General features: G+C 36.9%; 3 protein-coding genes across 3 annotated transcripts; 1 reads left to right on the top strand and 2 right to left on the bottom strand.

Annotated features, from left to right (window-relative positions):
* On the top strand, positions 3381-4164 carry LOC109838397. Its single transcript, XM_020406847.1, has 5 exons — positions 3381-3414; positions 3491-3607; positions 3726-3862; positions 3973-4106; positions 4157-4164. The coding sequence occupies exons 2-5, from the start codon at positions 3503-3505 to the stop codon at positions 4162-4164; spliced, it is 384 nt and encodes a 127-aa protein (XP_020262436.1). The 5' UTR covers positions 3381-3414; positions 3491-3502.
* LOC109838396 lies at positions 6684-17052 on the bottom strand. The gene is given in 7 exon segments (XM_020406846.1): positions 6684-7439; positions 7575-8440; positions 8539-8993; positions 11042-12619; positions 12707-12762; positions 12913-13106; positions 16038-17052. Coding segments are annotated over 7 exon segments (4920 nt in total).
* LOC109838395 (probable aquaporin PIP2-8) lies at positions 22041-24259 on the bottom strand. The gene is given in 6 exon segments (XM_020406845.1): positions 22041-22441; positions 22539-22679; positions 22759-22844; positions 22847-23053; positions 23617-23836; positions 24242-24259. Coding segments are annotated over 6 exon segments (792 nt in total). The 3' UTR covers positions 22041-22321.

The raw sequence follows: 27600 nt of genomic DNA, 5'->3' as shown, positions 1-27600 counted from the left end.
TAAAATGCAAGTTGAGGACGAAGCCCAAACATTACCTAGAGGATGGACTAAATTTAGTATCTTCTTTCAGCTACCTTACTGGCAGAATCTAAAAATCCGACACAACTTAGATGTTATGCATATTGAGAAAAATATATGTGATAACATAGTATCAACTCTCCTACAAGATGCAAACAAGTCGAAGGATGATCTACGGGCGCGCCAAGATCTGACTGCTTTGAATATCCGAAATGATTTGCAAGCTCAAGACGTTGGCCTTAAAAAATTAAAGTTGCCTCCGTCTCGTGTTACAATGTCAAATGAGCAGATGCAACGAGTTTGTGAAATTCTCAAATCGGTAAAGTCGCCGGATGGTTACTCTGCTAACATTTCAAATAATGTCCAGGTGCAAGAGAGAAAACTCTTAGGTCTGAAGACACATGATTATCACGTTCTTCTCCATCAATTGCTCCCTGTTGCAATCCGTAACAATATGGATAAAGAAGCGTCGAAGATTATTATTGAGTATTGTGGATTTTTCAGAAAATTATGCTCTAAAGTCATAGATGTAGATGACTTTAAGAAACTTGAAGCCGATGTCCGAGTTACTCTATGCAATATGGAAGTAATATTCCCTCCTTCATTTTTTACAATTATGGTCCATCTTACCCAGCATCTTGCAAGAGAGGCTAGAATCGCCGGTCCTGTTACTTATCGTTGGATGTATCCGATTGAAAGGTAATTTATGATTTTTCTTATATTTATTAATTGTATACGCGTTTTTCAAATTACCGTGCTAATAATTAACTTTTATGATTATAAGATACTTGGGCTGCATGAAAAACAATGTTCGCAATCGAGCTCGTCCCGAGGGCTCGATAGCTGAAGGATACGTGGCTAACGAATGCTTTGTGTTTGCATCACGTTACATGCGTAAGAAGAAAACCACATCTCAAGCACCTCAAAAGGAGAGGAAGCGTGAAAAATACCCGAGATCTCTCTTAGATCAAATTCATGCATATGTGTTGGAAAACCTTGATATGTTCGAAGACTATCGAAGGTAACAAATAAAATCTGTAATATAGATGAGAAATATTCATTTTACATATAGTTTATCAATACAAACTTATATATTGTTTATATAGGCGACATCTGGAGAAGCTTAAGAATGAAACAACCGGTAGGAATGCAGCGCATAATATTCAGAAAAGACATAGGAAAGAATTTTCTGATTGGTTAAGATTTGATGTAAGTGTTTTACAATTAATTATTGAACATTCATAATATAACATCGCCTAAATATTCTCAAATTGTTTGTCTTAGGTTGAAAAATCACTTCTTGATGATACTACATTACCAGATGAAATTATTATCCATGCACAACGTCCTTATCACGAAGTGAGACGTTATAATGAGCATTTGGTGAATGGATATAAATTTCGAACATTAGAGACCGATGATAGGAGGGTAACTCAGAACAGTGGGGTCATGGGCTTGTTTGCCCAAGAATGTTTTTCAAGTATAAGAGATCAGAATCCAATTCTAGCTGACATATTATATTATGGCCAATTAGAAGATATCGTTGAGGTAATTTACGGGTTTGGTAAACCAAAACAATGTACTTACACGATGTTCAAGGTTCGGTGGTGTCCTGCAAAAAAGCAAAAGGATCATTATGGATTTACACTAGTCAATCTTCACCGAGAAGTATATACGGATGAGAAATTCATTTTCGCAGAACAAGCTGATCAGTGCTTCTATGTGAAAGATCCGAATGTCATGTATGATTGGGTGGTTTTGTACAAGGAGCCAAGATCTGTTGTTCTTCCTAATAACAATGAAAAAAATATTGAAGAAAGTGAAGATAATTATAGTGAACCAATCGGTTCATCTGATGATGTTTGGCAAGAATTCTCTTACGCACAGAATGTGGCGCTGGATGTAGGTATGAACCTGATATGTTACACCACATTATCGATTTTTATCTTATCATAATAAAAACAATAATGCATTTCATAACAACATATCTCATGAGCATGTATACAATTTTTTCATAACGATTGTCTTTATTATATTTGCAGATGAGGAGGAGGATGAGGAGGCTCTTTGACCTGGAGGGTGATCGCTCACGGAGTATCACCCCAGGTAGTGGTGCTGATGATCCACTACCATCTCCGGATGCAGGTATAAAAATTAATTAATACTTTAACATGTTTTATAAATTTTTAGTTATCTAGCTCATAGTGTTCATTTGTTGTAGATGCTGGATATTCATCACCCGGCCCCTCTGATGCAGCACCAGAACCATCCCCCGACGCAGCACCAGAACCATCCCCCGACGCAGGTATTAAATATTTAATAATTGATAATGTTCAATTAAAATTTAATATTAATGATTCTTCTTTCTTATGTAGGTGCTACTTGGACCCCGACATATCCATCATATACATTCCATACTGACTTGCGGCCAAAGACCCAGGACTTTCTCAGTTTACCTTTACCTCCGGACTCTCATAAGTCCAAGGCTGATTCAAGGAAGTACCACCCACGTGCTGCGAGAAGGTATCAGGAAATGCTTCCTATGTTGGAGACTAGGAAAGCTGTTGCACTCGCAGCAAAAGAAAGAGAGATAGCGAATGGTAAATTATATAAATACTTTTAATTTTCACATTTGTATATTATATGATATATTATCATGTTGTCATTATTGTAGGTGCTAAGAAGGATCGCATAGAGGGACGACGTGGCGGAGGTAAGCCTGATTCTAAACAACCGCCAAGAGGAATGAGGGCCATTATTAGGTGGAATAGTTCTAATTTACCCGTTGGTCCTTGGTCGGCCCGATTGAATGCATATATTGGGGTTCTCGTGCGTAGAGCGACCATTATCAACCCTTATTTTCATTTTCGAGAATTACCATGGACCGCATACGAGGCGATATGGACTGCGCTTATGGTAAGTGCATATTGTTTTAGATTTTCATTTATTAATAATTAGTAATTGATATTAAATTATCCTTACTAAATGTGTATGTAAATCTACAGGACTGCTTCTGCCTTGAGGACTTTGAGGGGGCTTGGAATTATGTGTTTAATGTCAAGGTTGAAGCAGTCCTCAAACAATGGAGGCATGAGATCAAACATGAAACCTATGACAGGTATGAGGAGGACTGGCAGAGGTTTTTAAACCTCGATGACCGAGTTGATGAGATTCATTTCACGGCTCTCCTCATGTATTGGGACAGCGATGCCGCCAAGGTTAGTTTCATGAAATTTAGTTTATAATTTTAAGATATTATTTCATTTTATATTTACAGAATTTTTTTTAAAGAATAAATCCACGAAGGGGTCAGAAAATAGAAGAAAGAAGCTGCATGACCATCACTTGGGCTCACACTCCTACGCCAATCTGGAGGATGTTTATTGTCAAGATACGGTATATGTCATTTAAAGATTTAAAAGATCTTAATGTTTAGTATGATTATGAAATCTCATAATTTATAATATGACAGGGGAAATCATTAATGCCGATACACTTGAGGGCCAGAGCGGCATATGGTACTTTTCGTGAACAATATAGGGGTGATGAGAGGAATCGGGATAAGATCACAAAAAATCTCGAGTTAGTGGTGAGATTTATACATATCTTGAGTAGTATTATTAATTCTATTTTGTTAACATTACGAGGAAACGAGAACACAAATAATATAGTCATTATCTTGAATTAACCATAAATTTGTGCTTTAGGAGGGATTTGAGAACGCATCCAAGGAGGCTGCATCTGTCTACATTTCGCAGGAGGAGGAACAAACCGAGCCAGACCCTCACATGCTTTCTGCAGAGGAGAACATCAATCTCACACAGAACCTGATGGGTCATAATAGGTAAGGATGGTGAAAAATCGAATCAATTTGAATACTACATACTATTTATATTTGTTTACCATTATTGATTTTGAGAGCAAAGTTTAATATTTATTTCTCCCTAATAATAGGAGAGGAAGATATCCTCTGCATGGTGTCGGAGCTTCACCTGGTGTAAGCATTAGATCGTCCACAGCATCCTCCACACCATCTACATCGACGAGAGCAGCCACAAGCAGTTTCCAGGCTATGCCATTTGTCGCATGTATCTCTGCGTATCTGTTTGACAAAATTGACTCGGAGCTGCATATTCAGGTGACTAGTGAGATAACTAGAGTTGCGCTGACGGCGAACTCGTTGGACGATCTCATGGGGTATGTTATACAATATTTAGGCGGTGCTATTCCTCATAGCGCGTATGGTGGTGTCATACGGATCATTAGCTCGATTGGCGATAATTCCGGCGCTAGACAGAGTAGTGCTCAGGTACCTTATTTTTTCTTATATTTATAAATTCATTTTTATCTAATATGTTATCAAACACCACATAATGATTATTCAATTAAACATTCAGAGTGGAGATATTGGAGGGAGCAGCACCCATTCTCGTAATCGGGATAGAGATACCCCCGCCGACGACGATGGATGAGGTTTTTTTATTTTTAATGCAATAAACAGTTTTATTTGTTATAACACTACATTTATTCATGTCGTGTATCATATCTTAGTTATGTGCATTGTTAATATATATGTTGTTGGATGTGTTTTAGACGGAACTGATTGATGTATATTTTGAAGTGGATGGTTGGATTTGTACAATGTGTTGGATTTGGTTATATAGATGTTTTTGAATGGAATTGTTATGAATTTTGATTATGATTGGATAGTTGAATGTGGCGTGTACAGTATTTTCTAGATGTATTCAAATATTAATGTAATTGTACAGGGAAATACAAATTGTAATTAATTTTTTTTTCACTGTAAAAAGGCAATCTAGACGGAATTCCGTCTAGTTTGAATCAAACTAGACGGAATTTCCGTCTATGTTGTTAAAAACCAACCTAGACGGAATTCCGTCTAGTTTGAATCAAACTAGACGGAATTCCGTCTAGATTGACAACCCAGACGGAATTCCGTCTAGGTTGATAACCCAGACGGAATTCCATCTGGGTTGTAAACCCAGACGGAAATTCCGTCTGGGTTGTAAACCTAGACGGAAATTCCGTCTGGGTTGATAAGCCAGACGGAATTCCGTCTGGGTTGTCAATCTAGATGGAATTTCCGTCTAGGTTGATAACCCATACGGAATTCTTTATTCCGTCTAGATTGACTTCCGTCTAGATTGATCAACCTAGACGGAATTCCGTCTAGTTTGCAGCAATCTAGACGGAAGCAATAAACCACTCAACTAGACGGAATTCCGTCTAGATGAACTAATCTAGACGGAATGGCAAATCAACATAGATGGAAATTTCCGTCTAGGTTGATCGTTTTTCTACTAGTGGACTAGTTTCTTTAAATGGCAACGCTTAAAATTCTATGAGATGTAATCCTAGATACAATGCTAACCCCCCCCCCCCCAACACACACCACAGCTTAAACTACGTTGTCGCCCAATGTACAGATAAACATAAGAAAGACATTAACAAAACAAACCCCCTTGGGTTTCCTCTCAAGCAGTGGCCATTGTTTTACACGTCATTGAGCGCGAACCACAAAACTCCTTTCCTCAGTAGAACAATTTGGTCTGGCTAGTCCGGCATTTCCTCCCAGTTTTAGTTTTGTTTTTATTTTTTTGGATTTTTTTGACTTTTTTTTTTTTTTTGTAATTTTTTTTTTTTTTTTTTTTTTTTTTTTATTTTTTTTTTAGATTTTTTTTTTTATTTTATTAATTTTGTTTTTTTTTTTTTATTTTTTTTTATTTTTTTTTTTTACATTTTTTTTTTATTTTTTTTAGTTTTATTTTTTTATATTCATTTTTTATATTTTTGCATTTTTTGCCTTTTTATTTTTGATATGTTCATTATTACGCATTGCATTTTTTAGTTATTATTCAACTTTATCATGATTTTTTTTTTAGTTTTTTATTTTAGATTATTATTTTTTTTTTTTTTTAGATTTTTTTATTATTGTTTTTATATCTATTTTTTTTTTATTTGTTGTCTGACCTGTTTTTAGTTCTTTTTTTTTTTTTCATTTGTCATTTTTTTTTATATTGTTTTTCCATGTGTGAACATTTTATTTTTTTTAATTTTTTTTTAATTTTTTTGTTTTTTTTTTTTTTTTTTTAAGTTTTTATTTCTTTTTTTTTTTTGATTTGATTTTTTTATGTATTTTTGTTTTCATTACATTTTATAATATTTCAGACATTTATTCATCTTTTGTTTTTTTTATTCTTATCTTTTTTTTTTTTTTTTTTCCATTTTGCTTTTGATCTTTTTTTTATTTTATTAAGTTTTTTTTTTTCTTTTTTTTTTTTTATTTTTGCATTTTTATTTTTTTTATTATTTTATTTTTTTTTGTTTTTTCATTTTTTAATATTTTATATCCATTTTTTTTTCTTTTTTTTTTTTTTTGTTATTTTTTTTTTTTTTTATTTATTGTTTTTTTTTTTTTTTTTTTTTTTTTTTTTTTTTCGCTTTTTTACATTTATTTCTTCTTGGAATCCCTCATAATAAGGCTTGAGACGATGACCATTGACCTTAAATGCTTTGTCAGTTTTCAGACTTTGACTTTCCACTTCACCATGAGGAAAAACATTAGTAACAATAAATGGACCCATCCAACGAGAACGCAACTTACCAGGAAAAAACTTGAGTCTCGAATGATACAACAAAACTTTCTAGCCAATTTTAAAGTATTTTCTAGAGATCATTTTATCATGAAAAGCTTTGGTTTTTTCCTTGTAAATCATTGCATTCTCATAAGCATCATTTCGTAGTTCCTCCATCTCTTGCAATTGCAGCTTCCTTTGTGCGCCGGCCTCATCTAGATTCATGTTGCATTGTTTGATTGCCCAATACGCCTTATGCCCTAATTCAACAGGAAGGTGACACGACTTACCAAACACCAATCTGTATGGAGACATACCAATTGGTGTCTTGTAAGTCGTTCTGTACGCCCACAATGCATCATCTAGCCTCAAACTCCAATCCTTTCGATTAGGATGAATCGTCTTATCCAAGATAGATTTGACCTCCCTATTTGACACCTCAGCTTGACCTTTTGTTTGTGGATGATAGGAAGTCGAAACCTTGTGCATCACATTATATTTTCTAAATAATGATTCCACTGTCCTATTACAAAAGTGAGTACCTCTATCACTTATGACAGCCCTGAGTATTCCAAATCTGACAAAATTGTTTGATTTGAGAAAATCTGCAACAACCTTAGAATCATTAGTCCTGGTGGCTTTAGCTTCCACCCACTTAGAAACATAATCAACTCCAAGCAAGATATAAGTAAAGCCAAAGGATGCAGGAAATGGTCTCATGAAATCAATACCCCAAACATCAAAAATTTCGCAAACAAGTATGGGGGTTTGTGGCATTTGATTCTTGTGGGATATGTTACCAGTTCTTTGGCAATTATCATAAGACTTACAAAAGAAGTATGCATCTTTGAATAATGTAGACCAATAAAACCCACAATCTAGTACCTTACGGGCTGTTCGTTTTGGTCCAAAATGTCCCCCACATGCATAAGAATGACAAAAGGTAAGAATAGAGAGAACTTCACCATCAGAGATGCACCTTCTTATCACTTGATCCGAGCAATGCCTCCAAAGGTAAGGGTCATCCCGTTCAAAGTATTTAGCTTCACTCTTAAGCTTGTCCTTCCTAGCCTTTGACAAACCTGTAGGTAGCTCATTAGTAACCAAATAATTTACAATGTCTACATACCATGGATGTGTCAACTTGGTAGAAAATAATTGTTCTTCTGGAAACATCTCTTGTAGAGGACGATTATCTTCTGGACGAATCAAACGGCTAAGGTGATCTGCAACTAAATTTTCTGACCCCTTCTTATCTCTAATCTCTAAATCAAACTCTTGCAAGAGGAGAATCCATCTAATCAACCTTGGTTTTGCTTCCTTCTTGGTAAGTAAATATTTCAAAGTTGCATGATCAGAATAAACAATCACTTTAGTTCCTAATAAATATGATCGGAATTTTTCTAAGGCAAATATAATAGACAAAAGTTCTTTTTTAGTTGTTGAGTAATTCAATTGTGCTGCATCGAGAGTCCTTGAGGCATAATAGATAGCATGGGATGCCTTGCCAATCCTTTGACCTAAAACTGCTCCCACTGCGTAATCACTTGCATCACACAGGAGCTCAAATGGAAGGTTCCAATCTGGAGGTTGAATCACTGGTGGAGATGTCAAAAGTTCCTTTAATTGATCAAATGTCATCTTGCATTTCTCATTGAATTCGAAAGTTACATCTTTCTGCAGTAATTTGCTTAGCGGCGAAGCAATCTTTGAGAAATCCTTGATAAATCTTCGATAGAATCCTACATGTCCAAGAAAAGGCCGAACTTCCCGCACACTTGCGGGGTAAGGTATAGCAGAAATAAGGTCTATCTTAGACTTGTCTACTTCTATTCCTCTTGATGACACAACATGTCCTAGAACTAACCTTGATCAACCATAAAATGACATTTTTCCCAATTAAGTACAAGGTTGGTTTCAGAACATCTTTTCAAAATTAATGTTAAATTGTCAAGGCAATCGTCAAATGAATCACCGTGGACACTAAAATCATCCATGAACACTTCAATAATGTTTTCTACGTATTCATAAAATATACTTACCATGCACCTTTGAAAAGTTGCAGGAGCATTACAAAGACCATAAGGCATCCTTCGATAAGCGAACATACCGAATGGACAAGTGAAAGTAGTCTTGTCTTGATCTTTCGGTGCAATTGCAATCTGGAAATAACCTGAAAGTCCATCTAGAAAACAATAGTAAGCATGGCCAGCCAATCTCTCAAGCATTTGATCAATAAAAGGAAGAGGAAAATGATCTTTTCGGGTCACTAAATTCAGTTTCCTGTAATCAATACAAACCCGCCACCCAGTTTGAACACGAGTAGGAACTAACTCACCATCTTGATTTGTAATTACTATCACTCCAGATTGTTAGACCCTAGAGGGGGGGTGATTAGGGTCTTATGCTAATCTAATCCGATAAAAATGCCAATTAAAATATATTAACAAGTTATCCTAGCAAGTATGAAAACCAACAAGATATGTGAGCTAGGATAAGCAATGTGAACAACAAGATATATCCTAACAAGAGATATAGGCAATGTATATGCAAGGATATAAAACTAACACAATGTGATATATCCTATCAAAGAGATATACAATATGGTATATGCAAGGATATGTAACTAAGGGTGATATAAACATAAACAAGATAGTGGATCATATAAATAATGAGCTATGGACAATGGCGATATAAGATATGAACATAAATATAAATGAACGCCAAAGCACACTCAAACAAGCAATATGATCACGGAGTTCGGACCTTCCGTCCTACGTCTCCGCTCCCCACTCCCGGGGAGAAATCCACTAACACAATCCGGTTTGGAAGCCGGAACTTCTTCTACACACTCGGTTTTCTAGCTAACCGAAAACTCTACAACTCACACTCTTGCAATCACACTCTACACCCACTAAGTGTTGGACCTAGCCGTGTCTCCCTCAAGTGCTCGGTTACAACCTCTCCCTAGGCACGTCAACCGACGCCACTCCTCTTGGGACGATCCCCGACTCTCACCACACACTCCTCACTCGGTGTACAAGTGTATTACAAAGTGATTCTCACAATAAGCACAAATATGACAAATGATTGTTCTCAAAACAAGGTGAGAACTCAATTAAGCACAACTCTTAGTCACAAACCCACAACCCCAAATTATACTATGAATGTAAATACAATAAGCTCAAAAGGTTGTGTGTGAACAAAGAGATATAAATCAAAACTAAACTCAATGTAGTTCTAGCTTAATAACAATGATAATCAAATATATAAAAAAGCTAGAAATAGAGTTTAGAAAACTTCTCAATATATCAAGAGTTGGAGGGAGAATAGTTGAATGCCCAAACACCAATAGATGATCTCCTCAAGCTCTTGTAGAATTGAATCACAAAAACAAACTCTCAATTTGCTTAAAAGCTTTTTAAACACACTTAAACCAAACTAAAACCCTTGTTAAAAACTTTATTAAACTTGATTAAAAACTCTCTTAGTTAACTTGAAAAGACATCAGCAATGGGGTATATATACCCACTAGAAATCTCAGCAAAAACCCCCAAAACAAATGACAAAACAGCCCCCAGAGAAACAGCTCAGAAATAGCCGTTAGTAGCCAACGGCTATATTGTCGGTCGACCGAAAATTCCGTCGGTCGACCGATGGAATGATTATAGACATGATAATAAACATGCTACAACGACTGGTTTCGAAAAAGGACTTCCCAAATGAAAAATATCATCATTTTACAAAATAGTCCAAAACATGAAAACCTGAAAGTTGATATTTTGATATTTTGACTTAAACAACATTTTGAAACCTTATGAAATGATTGTATAGACTTGATAAAGGATATAACATGTTGTTATGAAGTCTATAACCTAGAAATGCAATATTTTCATAAATTTGCATATTCTATGCAATATATTCAAAACACGAAATATGATTTCATTAAATATAAGCTTGTTAAAAGGGAAATCATATATAGGCATATAAACATGAAACAAAATAGTATTTTCCAATTCTATTCATTTGTTTCATAGTAAAACTTGAAAACTATCAAACCAAAACATATATGTATATATATAACTATATATATACAAAATCCAAAACGTGTATGTGCGTATATGATTGAGCTTAAAGTACTAACACACATAATGTAAATTCCTAAACTAAATTACCCAAGCTTGATTGGTCTTCAATAAACTCTACTTGGTAATCTCGCGGATGAAGCTTGAACTTGGATCTTGAACTTTGAATAGCAAGGCTTCACCGACATTCCGCCAACCTCCTTTGGATGTGATCGTTGAAGCTCTATTCCATCCATCCTCCAACAACGTTGTTTGTCTACAATGAATAGATAATACAAGCACTAGACAAATAACATTAGTAGTAAATTGTTTGTAAATCATCATCAAAACAAGAAGGCCAACACAGATTTCTTAGGAACCACTTGCACTGGACTTACCCATTTACTATCTAAAATTGGATAAACTACCCCAACATCTAGTAATTTAAGAATCTCTTTCTTTACTACTTCCATCATTGGAGGATTTAATCTTCGTTGTGCTTGTCTGATTGGTTTCACACCTTCTTCAAGCCAGATTCGATGCATGCACATGGAAGGGCTTATTCCCTTGATATCTGCTATGGTCCATCTGATTGCTTCCTTGTGATCCTTGAGTACTCGAATCAATTTGTCCTCTTGAGTAGGAGATAATGCTGCTGAAATAATTACTGGAAGCATCTCATTATTCCCCAAGTACACATACTTCAAGTGTGTGGGTAAAGGTTTCTGTTCCAAATTGGGTGCCTGCAAAACAGATGGCAACAACTTCCGGTGAGATTTATGCAATTGAATAGAAGCTAAGTCATACCTTTTTGAGATTGGGTTCAAGGAATGCAAAGTCGCCATCATCTCTTCCACTCCTGTGCTAAACTTTACGTCTCTTGTTGTTTCCAACTCAATATGCTCCATTAAAACAACTTCTAATTCATCCCTGCAATTCAACTCAAATACATCCTGCACTATGGAATCAATAACATTAACAGAAAAGACAGAATGTGTATCTTTAGGATGTTTCATGGCATCAAAAATATTAAAACGGATTATTTCACCATCAAATTCCATTGTGAGGATACCATCATGGACATCAATCTTAGTTCTTGCGGTTCTAAGAAATGGTCTTCCTAACAAGATGGGTACGGGGTTAGGGGAGGTATCATCACCCATATTAAGCACGTAAAAATCTGCAGGAAACAATAGCTCATTTACTTGCACAAGAACATCCTCTAATACCCCATAAGGATAAGCATTTGTGCGGTCAGCCAATTGTATGATAACACTAGTTTCTTTTAATGGACCTACTTTCAAAGAAGCATAAACAGATCGTGACATGACATTTATTGATGCTCCAAGGTCTAACATAGCTCGCTCAATTCTAGTGTTGCCTATCTTACAAGGAATGGTAAACATACCTGGATCCTTGCATTTTGGAGGAAGTTTTGTTTGGAAAACAGCTAACACATTTTCTCCCATCTTGATCCATTCATCTCCTCTCAATCTTCGCTTGTTAGTGCATAGCTCCTTGAGAAATTTTGCATATCTTGGCACTTGCTTGATTGCATCTAGCAAAGGAATATTGACTTCAACCTTGCGGAAGGTTTCTAGAATCTCTTTTTCTTTATCTTCCTTGTTTGTCTTTGCTAATCTGCTAGGGAAAGGTGGAAGATTAGATTTGACATGAGTTGAAGGGTTTACCTTCAGTTTTTGCATAGAATGTCCTTCTTTTTCAATTTCCTTCTCAATTTCTTCATCGTTCTTCATCGTGGAGATGACCTTCTTTGGTGCCTTCTTTGGTGCCTCAACTTCTTTACCGCTTCTCAATGTCATTGCACTAACGTTCTTTGGATTTACCTTAGGTTGAGATGGCAACTTCCCTCCAACTTGAGATTCAAGACGATTAACAGTAGTTGCAATCTGACTCATTTGTTTTTCCAGATTTTGAATGCTAGACTTTCCTCCCTTGCCTTTTCCTCGCTCATTGCTCCTTCCTCGCTATTTGCAACTACCCTCCAACGATGATTTCGCAGCCAACCAATTCTCGCTATCTCTATCCCAAATAGCTTCCTTGAATGAGACCGGCTCATCTTCCTCCACCGAGAGTGCGTACTCAACCAAATTAACTTACCTATAGTGCTTCAGGGGTTGATCAGCCCCTAGCTTTTGTACCTGCTTGTATGCTCTCTTTGGCCTAGTGGAAGCTAAGCTATCCTCGAGCTGCTGTTGTTGTTGCTGAACAACCTCCTCCTCAAGCTCATCATCTACCTGATTTCCCACTTGAACATGACTAGAACTTGGTTGGTCCTTAGGTTCTATCTCAATAACCTGGGACTTTAAAGTCCCAACAGTTCTAACGTCATCATCCTTGGGCGCCCTAGCAATCATGGATTTCTCATCAAAGGTAATGTCCCTACTGATCATGAACTTCGAATCTTCTGTACACCAAATACGATAGCCTTTTACGCCCTTCGCATACCCCAAGAATATCGCCTTCTTGGCCCTCGCGTCAAGCTTTCCCTCGTTAACGTGATAATAGGCAGTACATCTAAAAATTCTGAGCCTCTCATAATCTGCATGTTCCCCTTACCACACCCTATAGGGTGTATCACTATCTAGTGTAGAATGTGGAGAACGGTTCACAATGTAACATGTTGTAGCCACCGCTTCTGCCCACCATTCGTTGCCCAATCCAGCATAAGATCGCATACTCATTGCCTTCTCCCACAATGTTCGGTTCAGTCTCTCCGTGACCCCGTTCTGCTTGGTGTTGACCTGACTGTCCAGTGTCGAACAATGCCCTCCTGATCACAGAACTTCTTAAAAGCACCATCTGTATACTCTGTACCGTTGTCAGATCTTAGTGTCTTCAATTTCTTACACGTCCTGTTCTCAACCATTGCTTTCCACTTCTTGAATGTCTCGAATACCTCATTCTTATGCACAAAAAAGCCATGCAAGGTTTCTTCAGATTCTTCAGCAAACCCTCCTTACCAAGCAGAACTAGACCCTTCTCTGACATGGGCCCAAGCCGCCTATGCCATAACCGTGTGTGCTCACATGGATCTCCACCACTTCCTTCAGTTCCAACCGCTGCATTTCCTATCACCGTCATACCCGAGAGAGTATATAGATTACCATGATGAACACCCTTCATTATTGTTAGGGAACCTCGAACAACCTTCTTCACTCCGTTCTCTGTAACAATCTTGCAGCCACCGGAGTCCAATGCACCCACTGAGATAAGATTCTTCCGCAAGTCAGGAATGTGCCGCACGTCCGTTAGGGTTCTGACCACTCCATCATGCATCTTGATTTTTATATCACCGAGCCCCACCGTTTTACAAGCATGGTTATTCCCCATTAATACGGTTCCACCATCAATGCTCCTATAGGTAGTAAACCACTTCCTATTTGGACACATGTGGTAAGAGCAACCTGAATCAAGTATCCACTTATCGGAGATATCTTCGCCACCCATAACAAGATAGCATTCTTTATCGCTCCCTTCCTCTGAAGCATAGCTCACTTCTTCCTTGCCTTCTCTCTTCTCAGTCTTGTTGTTGTTCTTCTTCCCACCTACTCTCTTGTTAGGACAATCGACCTTGAAATGCCCAACTTCACCATTTAAAGCACGTTCTTCCCGCAAGAGGTCTCGATTTAGATCTAGACTTTCATCCCTTGCCTTTTCCTCGCTCATTGCTCCTTCCTCTAGCAAACAATCCATGTGCTTGTTCTTTGTTACCACCAGTAGTCATGTCACTGGTTGTAATCTTCCGAAGATCATCTGCTAGAAGCGCCATTCTAGTCTCATCCATCGTCAAATTATCTCCCATAAGCATTAGTGTTTGCACCAGGTTCTCATAAGACTTCGGTAGAGATAGAAGTAGTAGAAGCGTCTGATCCTCGTCTTAGTGTTTGCACCAGGTTCTCATAAGACTTCGGTAGAGATAGAAGTAGTAGAAGCGTCTGATCCTCGTCTTCTACAGTCACATCGATGTCCTTCAAATCCCGGTAGAGATAGAAGTAGTAGAAGCGTCTGATCCTCGTCTTCTACAGTCACATCGATGTCCTTCAAATCTGATATTATCCTATCAAACTTGTTGATGTATTCCCGGATTGATGAGCCATCCTCCATCTTGCAAGTATACAATTTGGATTTCAAATAGATCCAGTTCATTAGACTCTTCGTCATGAAGGTGGTTTCTAACTTCGACCACATGTCCGCAATCGTTTTCTCTCCATCTACCAAGAAAGCTACATCTCTTTCAAGGTAAAGGATAATCGACGCTCGTGCTTCCTGATCCAGCTCCTCCCGATCCTCATCAGACATATCCTTGTGCTTCTTCTCTTTTCCTACCAAAGCTTTGTGCAATTTCTGCAAAATTAATGTGTTCTTCATCTGCATCCTCTAATAGAAAAAATCATTCTTCTTATTGAATTTTTCAATCTCGTATTTCCCCACTTTAAATGTTTTACTTGTTAACGTCATTCTTCGCTTGTATTAATGAATCCGTTTCTCTCAGGAAATTACCGAGCACAACCTCAAATCAGAAGCTATATCACTCCCAATCTGAATAACAGCTCTAATACCAGTTGTTGGGCGTAGAGTCACGCCCACCGCCGCAGAAGCGATATCACCTGAGAGAAAGCACTGGCTTTTGTTGTCACAAAAGCACAAGTCAACCTCTATATTCTTGTTTCTCAAAGGAAACTAGAATAGATAGTGAAATTCTTATTTCTCAAAGGAAACAAGAATCAAAAGTGATATATTTCATCAAAGTGATATATTTCATCAAAGTGAAATATACACTCTTCCTCTCATCAGTTCTAGGACTGAAAATGTCGAGGGAACCTACAAGCAATAGCCAACACCCAGAAAACAATAAAGACACGAGATTTACGTGGTTCGGTAAACTTGCCTACGTCCACGGGAGGGGGTGAGGGGAGATACCACTATAAGAAGAACACCGACGACTTATACAATCCACAAGCTCGTCTCAAAGAAAAATAGATCTGACTTTTACACAAAAGAAATTAACCTTTCTTTTATAAAATCTCTCTTTTTCTTCTCCTCAAAATCTTAGATCTAAGGCTTCTGAAAAACTCCTCAAAACAAGCCGCTGACCCTCTGTTTCACCTCTGTAGCCGAAAAGAAAAAAAACCGCTGTATTTTTTTTTTCTTTTTTTTACCTCTGCGATTTTTTCCCCCTACGAAACCCTAGGTACATTAGGCTATATATATAGAGAAGCTTCTCCGCGTGAATTGTTGTTTTGTTTTTCCGCGTGAATGGGTGGGTGGCCCCCACGCTCCTCCCACGTTCACATGTTAGTAGCAAGAGATTTGACAATATCCTCTAAAGACATACCTGAGTTAGAAGAAGGTTGTTGCTTGGCCTGAAATTGTTGTTGAAAACCTTGCGGCCTATTTGGAAAGAAATTATGTTGCTTGTTCCCTCCATAATTGAGATTAGGGTGATCTCTCCACCCTAGATTATATGTGCTCGAGAAAGGATCATATTGTCTATGGATGTTTCCAGCAGCATTCACTTGCTCCGTGTCTCCATCTTGCAGCATTGGGCATATATCTGTTGGGTGACCATTATTGCAACATATCCCACAAGCCTTTACTTGTTGTATATTCCCTACAGCAAGTTGTTTAACAATAGAGGTGAGTTCAGATAGTTGTTGCTCATTAGATGAAACCTTTACCTCATTTACTTTGTGTGTTGGTACATCATTTCTAGTGCCAAATTGTTGAGAATTCGTTGCCATGCTAGCAATTAAGGTTCTTGCAGCCTCCGGTGTATTGTCAACCAACGCACCGCCACTTGCTGCATCAATCATGCTTCTATCAGTTGGAAAGAGTCCTTCATAGAAATATTGGATTAGAAGTTGGTCGCTGATTTGGTGGTGTGGACAGCTTGCGCACAGCTTCTTGAAACGCTCCCAATACTCATAAAGAGTCTCTCCATGTTGTTGCCTTATACCACAAATTTTTTTTCTTATATTGGCAGCTCTTAAGGAAGGAAAGTATTTCTCCAAAAATATTCTTTTCATTCCCTCCCATGTAGTGACGGTTCCAGAAAGTATGTAGTAGAACCAATCTTTAGCTGCATCTTTTAATGAAAATGGAAAGGCTCTCAACTTGATTTGTTCTTCTGTTATTCCAGGAGGTTTCATGCTTGAACAAACTATATGGAATTCTTTGAGATGCTTGTGTGGATCCTCACCTGCAAAACCATGAAATGAAGGCAATAAATGAATTAGTCCAGATTTAAGTTCAAAGGTCGTTTTTTCATCTAAATCAGGAAAATTAATGCAAAGAGATTGTTGATTCAAATCTGGTGCCGCCAACTCTTTCAGGGTCCTGTTATTGGCCATGACCTCTTCCTCAATTTCCAAGTTGTTAAAAGAAGATTTTGAAACTAAGGGTTGTTCAGGCGAAGTTTTTCTAGTCTTTTTTATTTTGCGTAAAGTTCTATTAATCTCCCAATCAACCTACAAAATAGCTTGGTCAGAAGAGTGTGTTATGGGCATACAAAATTTAAATAATAAAAGAAAATCACAAAAAACACAAATTAATCAAAAACTACTCCCCGACAACGGCGCCAAAATTTGATGCGTGCCGAATGCACCAAAAATAAATTCCTTACTTTTGTTCTTAAAGATTTTGTAAAAATGACAAGTAAGGGTCGAATCCACAGAGAGTAGTTAATCATTTTATGGTTAACGTGACCGAAATAAAAAGGAGGGGATTTTAGATTGTAGTAAATTACTTAAAAAAGGTTAAAATAAAGGTTATGAAAGATGAAACTTATTAAAAGATTCCAGTTCTTGGTTCAGTTTTCACCTAAGTTTGAATGCTTAATCAATTGTATCGTAGTTTCTACTCTATTATGGAATTACTAACTGTAGATAACAACAAACTATGTTACCCCAATTTCTCCCTATGTGTAACCAAGAGACGCTCGTTGGATTACACCTAACTGCATGGACAACCTAGGATGAGATCTCTAGATTTAGTGCAACAAAAGCATTATTGGTCAGAGAACAATAGGTTAGTCTAAGTAACAAAGTCGAACGCCCTATTTATTTAACTTAGGTTGTGTTATCCTTAATGATGCACGATAACTAGTTTACTACTTATGAATCAAGATCAACAACAATTACGGATTGAAGCCCTAATTCTAGAATCAAATTAATATATGAATGAGATAGCAAGCCAAAACTAAATCAAGCATACATAAATCATAACATTAAACTCAGAATAACACAATCAATTCATAAAAGAGTAAGAAACAATGTTACAGTAATTGATTATTGCATGGACAATATCTTAGATTTCAACATCCCCTTGAACTAGAAAAGAAAAGCCTAGCCTTGCATGGTGAAAGAGCACATTTCTACCAAGAACTCACAATTTTGGGAGAATCACACCGTGCTCTTGAATAGCAAACATGGGTCATATATATATCAATACTTCTAACAGAAAAGAGGATAACAACCCACATTTTTAGAGGTCTATAACCATGGATTATGATTAGACTAAATCAAAACAGAAAACATCTTATCCCCTGACTACTTCTCTAATGCAGAAATTCAGATTGTGCTTCTCTGTACGAAGATTTTCTCATGATATGTTTGATTTCAGAGATATCATAAATACAAAAGTTGTAGATCTCGTTCTTAATTTTCCAGGAAATGTTTATTTAGCCAATTCCGAGTTGATACGAGAGAGATATGGCCAAAACATCAAACGTTACCGAGCTGTCCAGATTTGCATAATTTGTTTCCTTTTTCACCAAACTACTTCATTTGTTCCTGTAATCAAAAAAATCAATTAGTAGGCTAAACAAGGCATCAGTTCTGCACAAAGATTAAGTATAATGAAATAAATATGTATATATTTTTGTACTTATCAGCCTTCTTATCCAGTATCTCCCAATCATCGTCTGACTCCTCTTTCTTTTGTCCCTTATCCTTGCCCATCAACGGGTGATACAAGTCCTTCTGGTACAGATAGTCCTTCATCTACGACTTCCAGTAGACGAAGTCTGAATCGTCAAACTTCTCAATCTTAGATTTGATTTCCTCTTCCATGGCTCTCTCTCACAAATTTGCTGAACAAAGCTCTGATACCAGTTGTTGGGGATTCGAGACAATCAAATCAAATATGTACCCTTCCGGATCTTGTTTTGAGAGTTAAGCAAGAAAGAAATTCACCACAAATCAAAGATAAAAACTTGTAGGAAAGTAAACAAGAAAGAACACACCAGATTTAATGAGGTTCGGTAATGTGCCTACGTCCTCGAGAGCCACACCACATAATTCTTTGATTAATTGAAAAAAATTACAATGCTCGCAATTGGCCTCTCTCTCTAATATTTCTGATCTCAAAGAGCCCTCAAAACCCTCTTTTTCGTGTTCTTTTTCTCTTCTAAACCCTAGAGGGACGTGTTTCTATTTATAACAAAACACAATCCCTAACAGATTAGAATTCTAAAACAAGTTGACACACCCTGGTATGGCACATACTACACCCATGGTAAATAAGACAGATTATGTCACACCAGGGTGTGGCAGACACCACACCCATGACACACAGGGTAAATTCTGTCACACTCTGTCACATGGGTGTGGCAGACACCACACCAGGGTGTGGTGGAGTCTGTCTTACTTATTTTTCACGTGTTTGTTGATTTTGATTCTAGATTTGGGTCTCCACTCTCAAGACCAACACAACTCAAACATATCAAACAAAAGATTGTATCATAAAGGTTTTTTTTAAACATGGGAAAGTGAACATTTTGTAGAAACACGATGAATAAGCCGTAATCTCTGTATTCTTTGCCCATTATTTTGGGTATTTTACATTATCAATGTTAATTAATTTTAGTTTTAACCGGTTATCTAACAACAAACTTTCTTTCTTTGAGGATAAAGAACCAAAAAAATTTCACTGGTCTAACTACAAAAATAGAAACTACATGGGGTCTATCCGCAACTGGGTGATACTACATGAGGTCCATCCACAACTATCCCATATATAAATGAAGGGTTTCATGACACATCGAACGCATTTTAGAGTGCATATCACAGTGTTTTACGCAAAAGATTCATGCTACTATTAAATAGTTCTTCTATGGGTAAAAATAATAATAAAAGCAATCTACCTTAAAAAGAAGGAAATCATATTAGTAGAAAAACTTTAAAGTCAGAGAAACTTCATTGGACAAACCAAAAGGAATATATTATAACAAACCAATAGCACATGAGCAAACTTTGCAATATTGAACACACACAACTGTTACAAAACTGTCAGTTGATTCCATTGGCTTTGTCAGAAATAATCACCGTCTGATCATTCTCAAATGTAAGTCCTTCAGAGTGGTACGCATGCAGGCATTATGATGCATACTTTTCATGAAACAAGATATAAAGAAAAACTTGAATTTCATAAATAACAATTACTTGAATTTCTTTAACAACCCTCAACACATAGCTCATATAGATTCACAACTAAAAGGCCTTCAAAGAAAGCACATGGGTTTAGACAATTGCAGCGAGATTGATGTTTAAAATTTACTGCAAATGGCTCGTGATTGTTTTTACTGCTGAGAATTTTTAACTAAAATGAGTTTTTTTTTAAAAAGCATATTTAAATCATTTCACATTTTCCAAAAAAATTCTAAAAATATATTTGACCATTTAATATTGTTGCCATTGTTATCAACACAGATTTTTCAAGACCAGTGATCAATGTGAATAAGTATGTCCTTACAATACAATCAGACCACAATTTCGCTACTAATCAACAAAAAAGTTATCGCCTCATCCCTCAAAATCTAACCTCACTCCCTCGCCACATCCACTATCTCTTTTGGATCAACCACTAAGCATTCATATTTATAACATAGAGTTTTTATTTGCAAAGTAGAAAATATAAAAATATCTTTACCATACATATCATGATACACGTCAAATAGAAATTGTTCAAACTTGAGATGGGTATTCATCTTTCTATCAGAAAATCATGGAATAAAATGCCAAAATCTATAAAATTTTGACTTCAAGCTATTGCCACAATTTTAGTAATTAATTCACTGACACCATTAAGAACATAAAATTTTGATGTCAATCTATTGCCAAAATTTTAGTGATAATTTCACCAACAGCATTAAGATTATAGAAACACAACAGTTGGGAAGTAGATTCATATTCCATCACAACATTGATCATGAATTGAAAATAAATAAATAAATGACACAATAAACATCAATTTCGCTACAATCATAGATAAATTATCACTTCTTAAACAACTAAATGACGAGATCATTAATCAAACTAATAACAGATTCAAAGGATTCTTATCGAAACACATAACGCAGTGAAATCAACAACTAGACATTGAAATAAGAAATTAAATTAAAAAGAGCAAATCAATCAAAATTCAAAAAATAAATCGTAATTCTCCTAGATTTAGGATCTCACTGATGTATTGTCGTCATCGCCCAAGGTGAGATTAGTGCTTGCGAGCCGTCGTCGTTTGGGTCGTCGTTGCCGGTTGGATCTAGGAGCTAGGGTTTTGATGGAACTGAGAGAGAGAGAGCGAAGAGTTATCGCCGGTTGGATCTAGGAGCTAGGGTTTTGATGGAACTGAGAGAGAGAAGAGTTGTCGCCGGTTGGATCTAAAGAGAGAGAGAGAGAGAGAGAGAGAGAAACGACAGAAGTGGAAGTGCGAGAGTGATCGTGGGTCAAAAAAAGAATAGCGGAATTGTAAATGACAGGGTGTAGTTAGGGATTTAGAATTATGAGGCTATCATGGGCTTTAAAGGTTAATGTATTTGGGCTAATATCTGTTACTCAGAGAGAGAGAGAGAGAGAGAGAGAGAGAAACGACAGAAGTGGAAGCGCGAGAGAGATCGCGGGTCGAAAAAAAAATAGCGGAATTGTAAATGACAGGGTGTAGTTAGGGATTTAGAATTATAAGGCTATCATGGGCTTTAAAGGTTAATATATTTGGGCTAATATCTGGTACTCAAATTCTTTTGAATCCAAACAATGTAATTGGGCCAATTACAGTATTTGAAATGAAATACTGATTACCAAACAGGCCCTAATGTCGTTTTAAGATTCCAAGTCCCAACTCAAACGCAACTTCCATGGTTTTAATATATATATATAACTATTTTGTGTTCGATAAATACATAACCAACGGCACATACAACTAGTGTTAATAAAGAAGTCAAGTATTTCTGAAAGGAATGTGATAAGCTTTTGACTATAAAATGCATGCAACTTGCAAGCGTGTTAAAAGGAGCTCTTAACAGATAACTTAATTTACAAAGAATCAAAATATTAAATTGGCATTTCAGAAAAGAGTCCCCCCTCAATGATTAAGGATAGAAACAGTGGCAGAAGCACCAAAAATTAAACTATAACAAAAATTCCACCCAAATAAAGACAGAAAACAGAGACAACGACAACCACACTCGTAAATAAAAGAAGAGGAGGATTGTGATAGAAACCCCATTAATGACAACGACATCTCCCCACTTTACATTACACACATCACAAACTCATCCATCCCTCTCGAATATTCATTAAAATGCACACAAAATCCCAAATTAATTAACCATCATCATCCTCATCAGTTATTCGCGTTGCTCCTGAACGAACCCAAAGCTTTAATGGCTGCAGCTCTCAAAATATATTGATGGTATGCCGCTGCTGCCAGAGCTCCAACAAATGGCCCAACCCAGAAAATCCACTGTTAAACAAAAATTAATCAAATAAAAGCCCCAAAAAATTAAAATAACAAGAGGGGAAAAGAAAAGTTAATTGCAAAGTTAAGACCAAGCTTTTACATGATCATCCCAGGCCTTCTTGTTATTGTAAATAACAGCAGCCCCAAAACTTCTTGCAGGGTTAATCCCGGTCCCAGTGATCGGAATCGTCGCCAAGTGGACCATGAACACAGCGAATCCTATCGGCAAAGGCGCCAAAACCTAACAAAAATTCGAACAATTTGAATAAAACTCAATTAAAAAAAATTAAGATGATTATGTGAGCTCAAAGCATACTGACCGGCACGTGAGAGTCGCGCGCGCTGCGCTTGGGGTCGGTAGCAGAGAAAACGGTGTAAACAAGAACGAAGGTTCCGATGATTCGCGCGCGAGAGCGGTTCCATTTGAGTAACCGCCGGCGACCTCGTTGGCACCTCCCCCCAAAGAATTGTAGAAACTCTTCATGAACGCTTTCACCAGCCCAACTCCGCAAATCGCGCCTAAGCACTGAGCAACCATGTACAACACGGCTCGTATTAATGAGACTTTGCGGGCCAAAAATAGCCCAAACGTCACCGCAGGATTAATATGCCCACCTGAAAACCCCAAAACAATAATGACAAATATTAAAAGTTTATGGGCCGGAGATAGAAGAGGGAAATTTAGCAAACATTTCAATTTTAGTCTAACTGATTTATCGAGGTTTGAGCAAAATTTTAGTGCATAGAATGTTAGGAGTTAGGGTTATAGTTGGGATTTACAACCTCTTAAATAGTCACGATTAACAAACTCACTATTTAGGAAGCGGATTAACATAAAATAGATCTATTTTTGTAAATAAAACTAAAAAGGGTCTATTTTTAGAGAAAAAAAATGTGAAGAGTTTATTTAGAAAATTTCTTCTACTTGTGTATTTACAGATTATCATCTAGCTCCTTTGTGTTGGGAAGTCATCAGTACAAGTCTCTAATGTTACCTTCCATTTTTTTTCGGTTAACTCTTAGTAACATGTTATTTTAAGATCAGATAAAAAATAGTGAAATTATGAGTTAGCTATGCAACATCAGCAAGATTTAGCAAATTATGAGTTTGTAATATCATGTTGAAGGTCTCTTTCACTGTATTAAACTCTAAGCTTATAATTTTATACTCTATGGACCTGAGATTCCGGCGGTGCAGTAAACAAGGATGAAGATCATGCCGCCGAAAGACCAAGCGATTCCAAGAACGCCGACGCCACCGCAGATATCGGTAGCAGACTGATGCTTGTACCCGATGACGGTGGCGACTGTGACATAGAGAAAGAGGAGAGTGGCGATGAACTCGGCGATGAGCGCTCTGTAGAAGGACCAGAGGCGGAGCTCACCGAAGTCCAGCAGCTTTTGACATTTTTGGTTTTTTTTTTTTTTAGGGTTTCAGTGAGCTGGTGTTGTGAGAGAGAGTGGGGGGATTTATGGATAAGGGGAGAACTGGAGTTAAGGGGAAGAATCTTCTAGAGGAGAGAAGGGATTGGTGAAGATCTGACCGTTGATTGTGTGGCGGACGGTTGATGAATGGTGATTTTGGGTTATGAGTGATGATGGGGTTGCGATGATGGGATACAGAGAGGAGATTGAGGGGAAGTGGGCCCCTACGACAGCGAGGATGATGATGAAGGTGGAGGCCGTAGAGGAGATGAGAGTTGGGATATATATAGTGCCTACAAACGGTTGAGATTTTAACTTCGCTTTTCTCTGACGTTAATTAGGAATTAAGGTTGCTTCTGGTTATTTTGGGCTTTTTACCTGTCTCTGGTTTTCCATCGTTTGAAATCAGCTTCTCAAATTATAAAATTGTAGTTTGGTTCTTCATTTGCTATATATTGCTAATTTGAAGCAACTTGTCTGATTTGGCCAATCTAATAGCGTTTTAATGATTTGAGAGGCTAATTCTGAGATGACCTATATGAATTCAAGGACTAATAGCAATTTCAAGGACTAATTGATTTCAAAATATTAAAGATTTTAAGGGACTAATGTTGATATAAACTGCATTAGTTAACTATTGTAAATTTGCAACAGTTTTCCGACCCGGTGTCTTAATTTGTCCTGTTGCGAAAAGAGGAAACAGAGAACTCCGGCTCCGATACCATCTCCAGCTCAAATTAAACGTGGCCATGGGATTTGACGTGCCAGACATGTGCGGGCCCCACCTATCCACACGCCTTTTCTTGATTGGTCCGGGACAGCGGATCTATCCAAAACTTTAAAACCGTAATGCGTTAAACTAGGTGTGGTTTAGATATCATAGTGTTTTGCTTGTTTATATGATGTTTTTGTCAAAAACAAAACACTATGTATTTAAAAATCATTGTGTTTTTTGAGCTAAATTATCCTCAAACAAAAAATACAACATGTATTTTAAAACAAATTTTAGATGTTTTGAGTTTGGTGTTTTGGTTTGAAGTTTGAGAATGTGTTAATATAATATCTAACATAATATATTAAATGTAATTAATATAGAGTTATTATTAATATGCTTATTATATTATACTATACTTTAATATATTAGTAACATTTATTAAATAATATAAAAATATAATAAATAAAATATCTTATATAATAATATAATAACATATTAAATACCAATATTTAATATGTTAACAATGTATTATATAATAAATAAATAATAATAAAATATAAATAAACTAATAAAAATAATAAAAAGTTATTGATAATAAATAATAATATAATAATATAATAATAATATACTATACAATAGTATAATCGCTACAATATTATTAACTTTTTAATAAATAAATTATAATAAATTAATAATTATAAAATATTATATAATAGTAACATATTTAATAATAGGGAAAAATGTGTCTAGGCCCCAAAAGCAGAAAGTTCATGTGACGAGGCCCCTCATAGTTTCCCCCATGTGGATCAGCCATTGAAGTGTGACACTTTATATTACAATCCTTTCTTAGCAATTATTACATGTCAACTAAGGTAAAATCCCCAAATTATCCTTATCTTCTCTCCTCAATCCTCAGACCCAACACTCATCTTCTCTCTCTCTCTCTCTCTCTCTCTCTCTCTCTCTCTCTCTCTCTCTCTCTATACTCGTCTTCTCTCTCTCTCTCCTCTCTCGTCTCTAAACTACGAGTTTTTCTCAAGCTCGCGCCCTGGCCTGCCCTCCTCGGCCGTCGCAGCCTCCGCTAGGCCCCCAAGTCTGCCTTGAGTTCGCCCGCGTCTCTCCCTCCTCCAGCCTATACTCGTCGCAGTACGAAAAAAACGTGTACAGTATAATTATGAACAAAATTTGTAAACTAAACCAATCAACTATAACTACAGGAGCACACACCATGGGCAAGACATGTTGCCACTACATCCACGATCGGTGGAGCTCAGCTTTTAATCGATTCGTTGTTGTACTTCTCTAAGAGGTTGAGATGATGAAGGAACGATTCACAATATTCAAAACGATATAACGAGAGGTAGAAAATGAGCTCAAGTGAAAGGAAGATACCGTGTGATGGAAAATATAAAGGGCTACACACCGGCGAAGACGGTGGTGAAAACGGAGACCGGAGGTGACCGAAAAACGTGCGCGAAGTCGGCACGGCGCTGCTGTTTTCTGCTCGTTGCTGCCATCGAGCGATGTTTCAGACGTTACCGAGAGAGACAGAAAATGAGTTAGAGCGTGATACAAATTGGAAGTGATAGGCTACATGAAGAGGTACTCACCAAAGAAGAAATCGGTGGAAACAGATATTAGAGGTGATCGGAAAGTGCGTGCGAAGTCGGCACAAAACTGCAGCTTTCTGCAGTACAATTTCTCGCCGTTCGGGTTTGTTTTTCGTTGTTCGGAGCTTTTCGCTATTGTCCTGGCTTGCCGGAGGTGGGAGGAGGTTGTCGAGGTTGTCGGGGTGTCTCGATGGGCTCCGTCGGATGTGGGAGGAGCTTTTCTCCGTTCCCAAGAGCCTAGAACTAAGATGAATTAGAGCTAGAACTAGCTAGAACTAGCTAGAACTAACATGGGGCGGGCTAGAACTAACATAGGGCGAGTTAGAACTAACATGGGGCAAGTTAGAACTAACTTGAGATCCCAAGAGCCTAGAACTAAGATGAATTAGAGTTAGAACTAGCTAGAACTAACATTGGGCGGGTTAGAACTAACATGGTATAAATTAGAACTAACATGGCATAAGTTAGAACTAACACGGCACAAACTGGTCATTTACTATCTGATACCATTCGAATCTGGAAAATCTCAAAAGACCAAAGTTGTAGGTCTCTTCAACGGATTTCCAACAAGTATTATATCACCTCATTCCGAGTTTGGAAGGAGAAATTATAGCGAAAATAACAATATAAACTAACATGGCACAAACTGTATGTAAGATCTAGAAAAGTCTAAAAGACCAAAGTTGTAGGTTTCTTCAACAGTTTTCCAACAAATCTTAAATCACCTTATTCTGACTTCGGACGGAGAAATTATAGCGGAAACAAGAATGTAAACTAATATGGTGTAGATTAGAACTAACATAACAGAAGTTAGAACTAACATGGCATAAGTTAGAACTAATATGGCACAAACTGGTCATTTACTATCTGATGCCATTCGAATCTGAAAAAGCTCAAAAGACTAAAGTTGTAGGTCTCTTCAACAGATTTCCAACAAGTCTTAAATTACCTCATTCCGAGTTCGGACGGAAAAATTATAACGAAAACAACAATATAAACTAACATGGCACAAACTGTATGTAAGATCTAGAAAAGTCTAAAAGACTAAAAATGTAGGTCTCTTCAACAGCTTTCCAACAAATCTTAAATCACCTCATTCCGACTTCGGATTGAAAAATTACAGTAGAAACAACAATGTAAACTAACATGGTGTAGATTAGAACTAACATAACAGAAGTTAGAACTAACATGACATAAGTTAGAACTAATATGGCACAAACTGGTCATTTACTATCTGATGTTGTTCGAATCTAGAAAAACTCAAAAGACCAAAGTTGTAGGTCCCTTCAACGGCTTTCCAACAAGTCTTAAATCACCTCATTCCGAGTTCGGACAGAGACAGCGAAAACAACAATGTAAACTAACATGGCACAAACTGTATGTAAGATCTGAAAAAGTCTAAAAGATCAAAG

The sequence above is a fragment of the Asparagus officinalis genome, chromosome 4, assembly GCF_001876935.1.
Source record: "Asparagus officinalis chromosome 4, Aspof.V1, whole genome shotgun sequence".
In the NCBI taxonomy this organism is placed as follows: Eukaryota; Viridiplantae; Streptophyta; class Magnoliopsida; order Asparagales; family Asparagaceae; genus Asparagus; species Asparagus officinalis.
The sequence above is the reverse complement of the archived record's forward strand: the minus strand, read 5'-3'. Positions and strand labels throughout refer to the sequence as shown.

Bases quoted from the DNA above. Each gene is read 5' to 3' on its own strand.
- LOC109838397 (XM_020406847.1), top strand. From the start codon at position 3,503: ATGCCGATACACTTGAGGGCCAGAGCGGCATATGGTACTTTTCGTGAA. The intron at 3,608-3,725 runs GTGAGATTTATA...TTTGTGCTTTAG, and splicing joins CAAAAAATCTCGAGTTAGTG to GAGGGATTTGAGAACGCATC. The intron at 3,863-3,972 runs GTAAGGATGGTG...CCCTAATAATAG, and splicing joins AACCTGATGGGTCATAATAG to GAGAGGAAGATATCCTCTGC.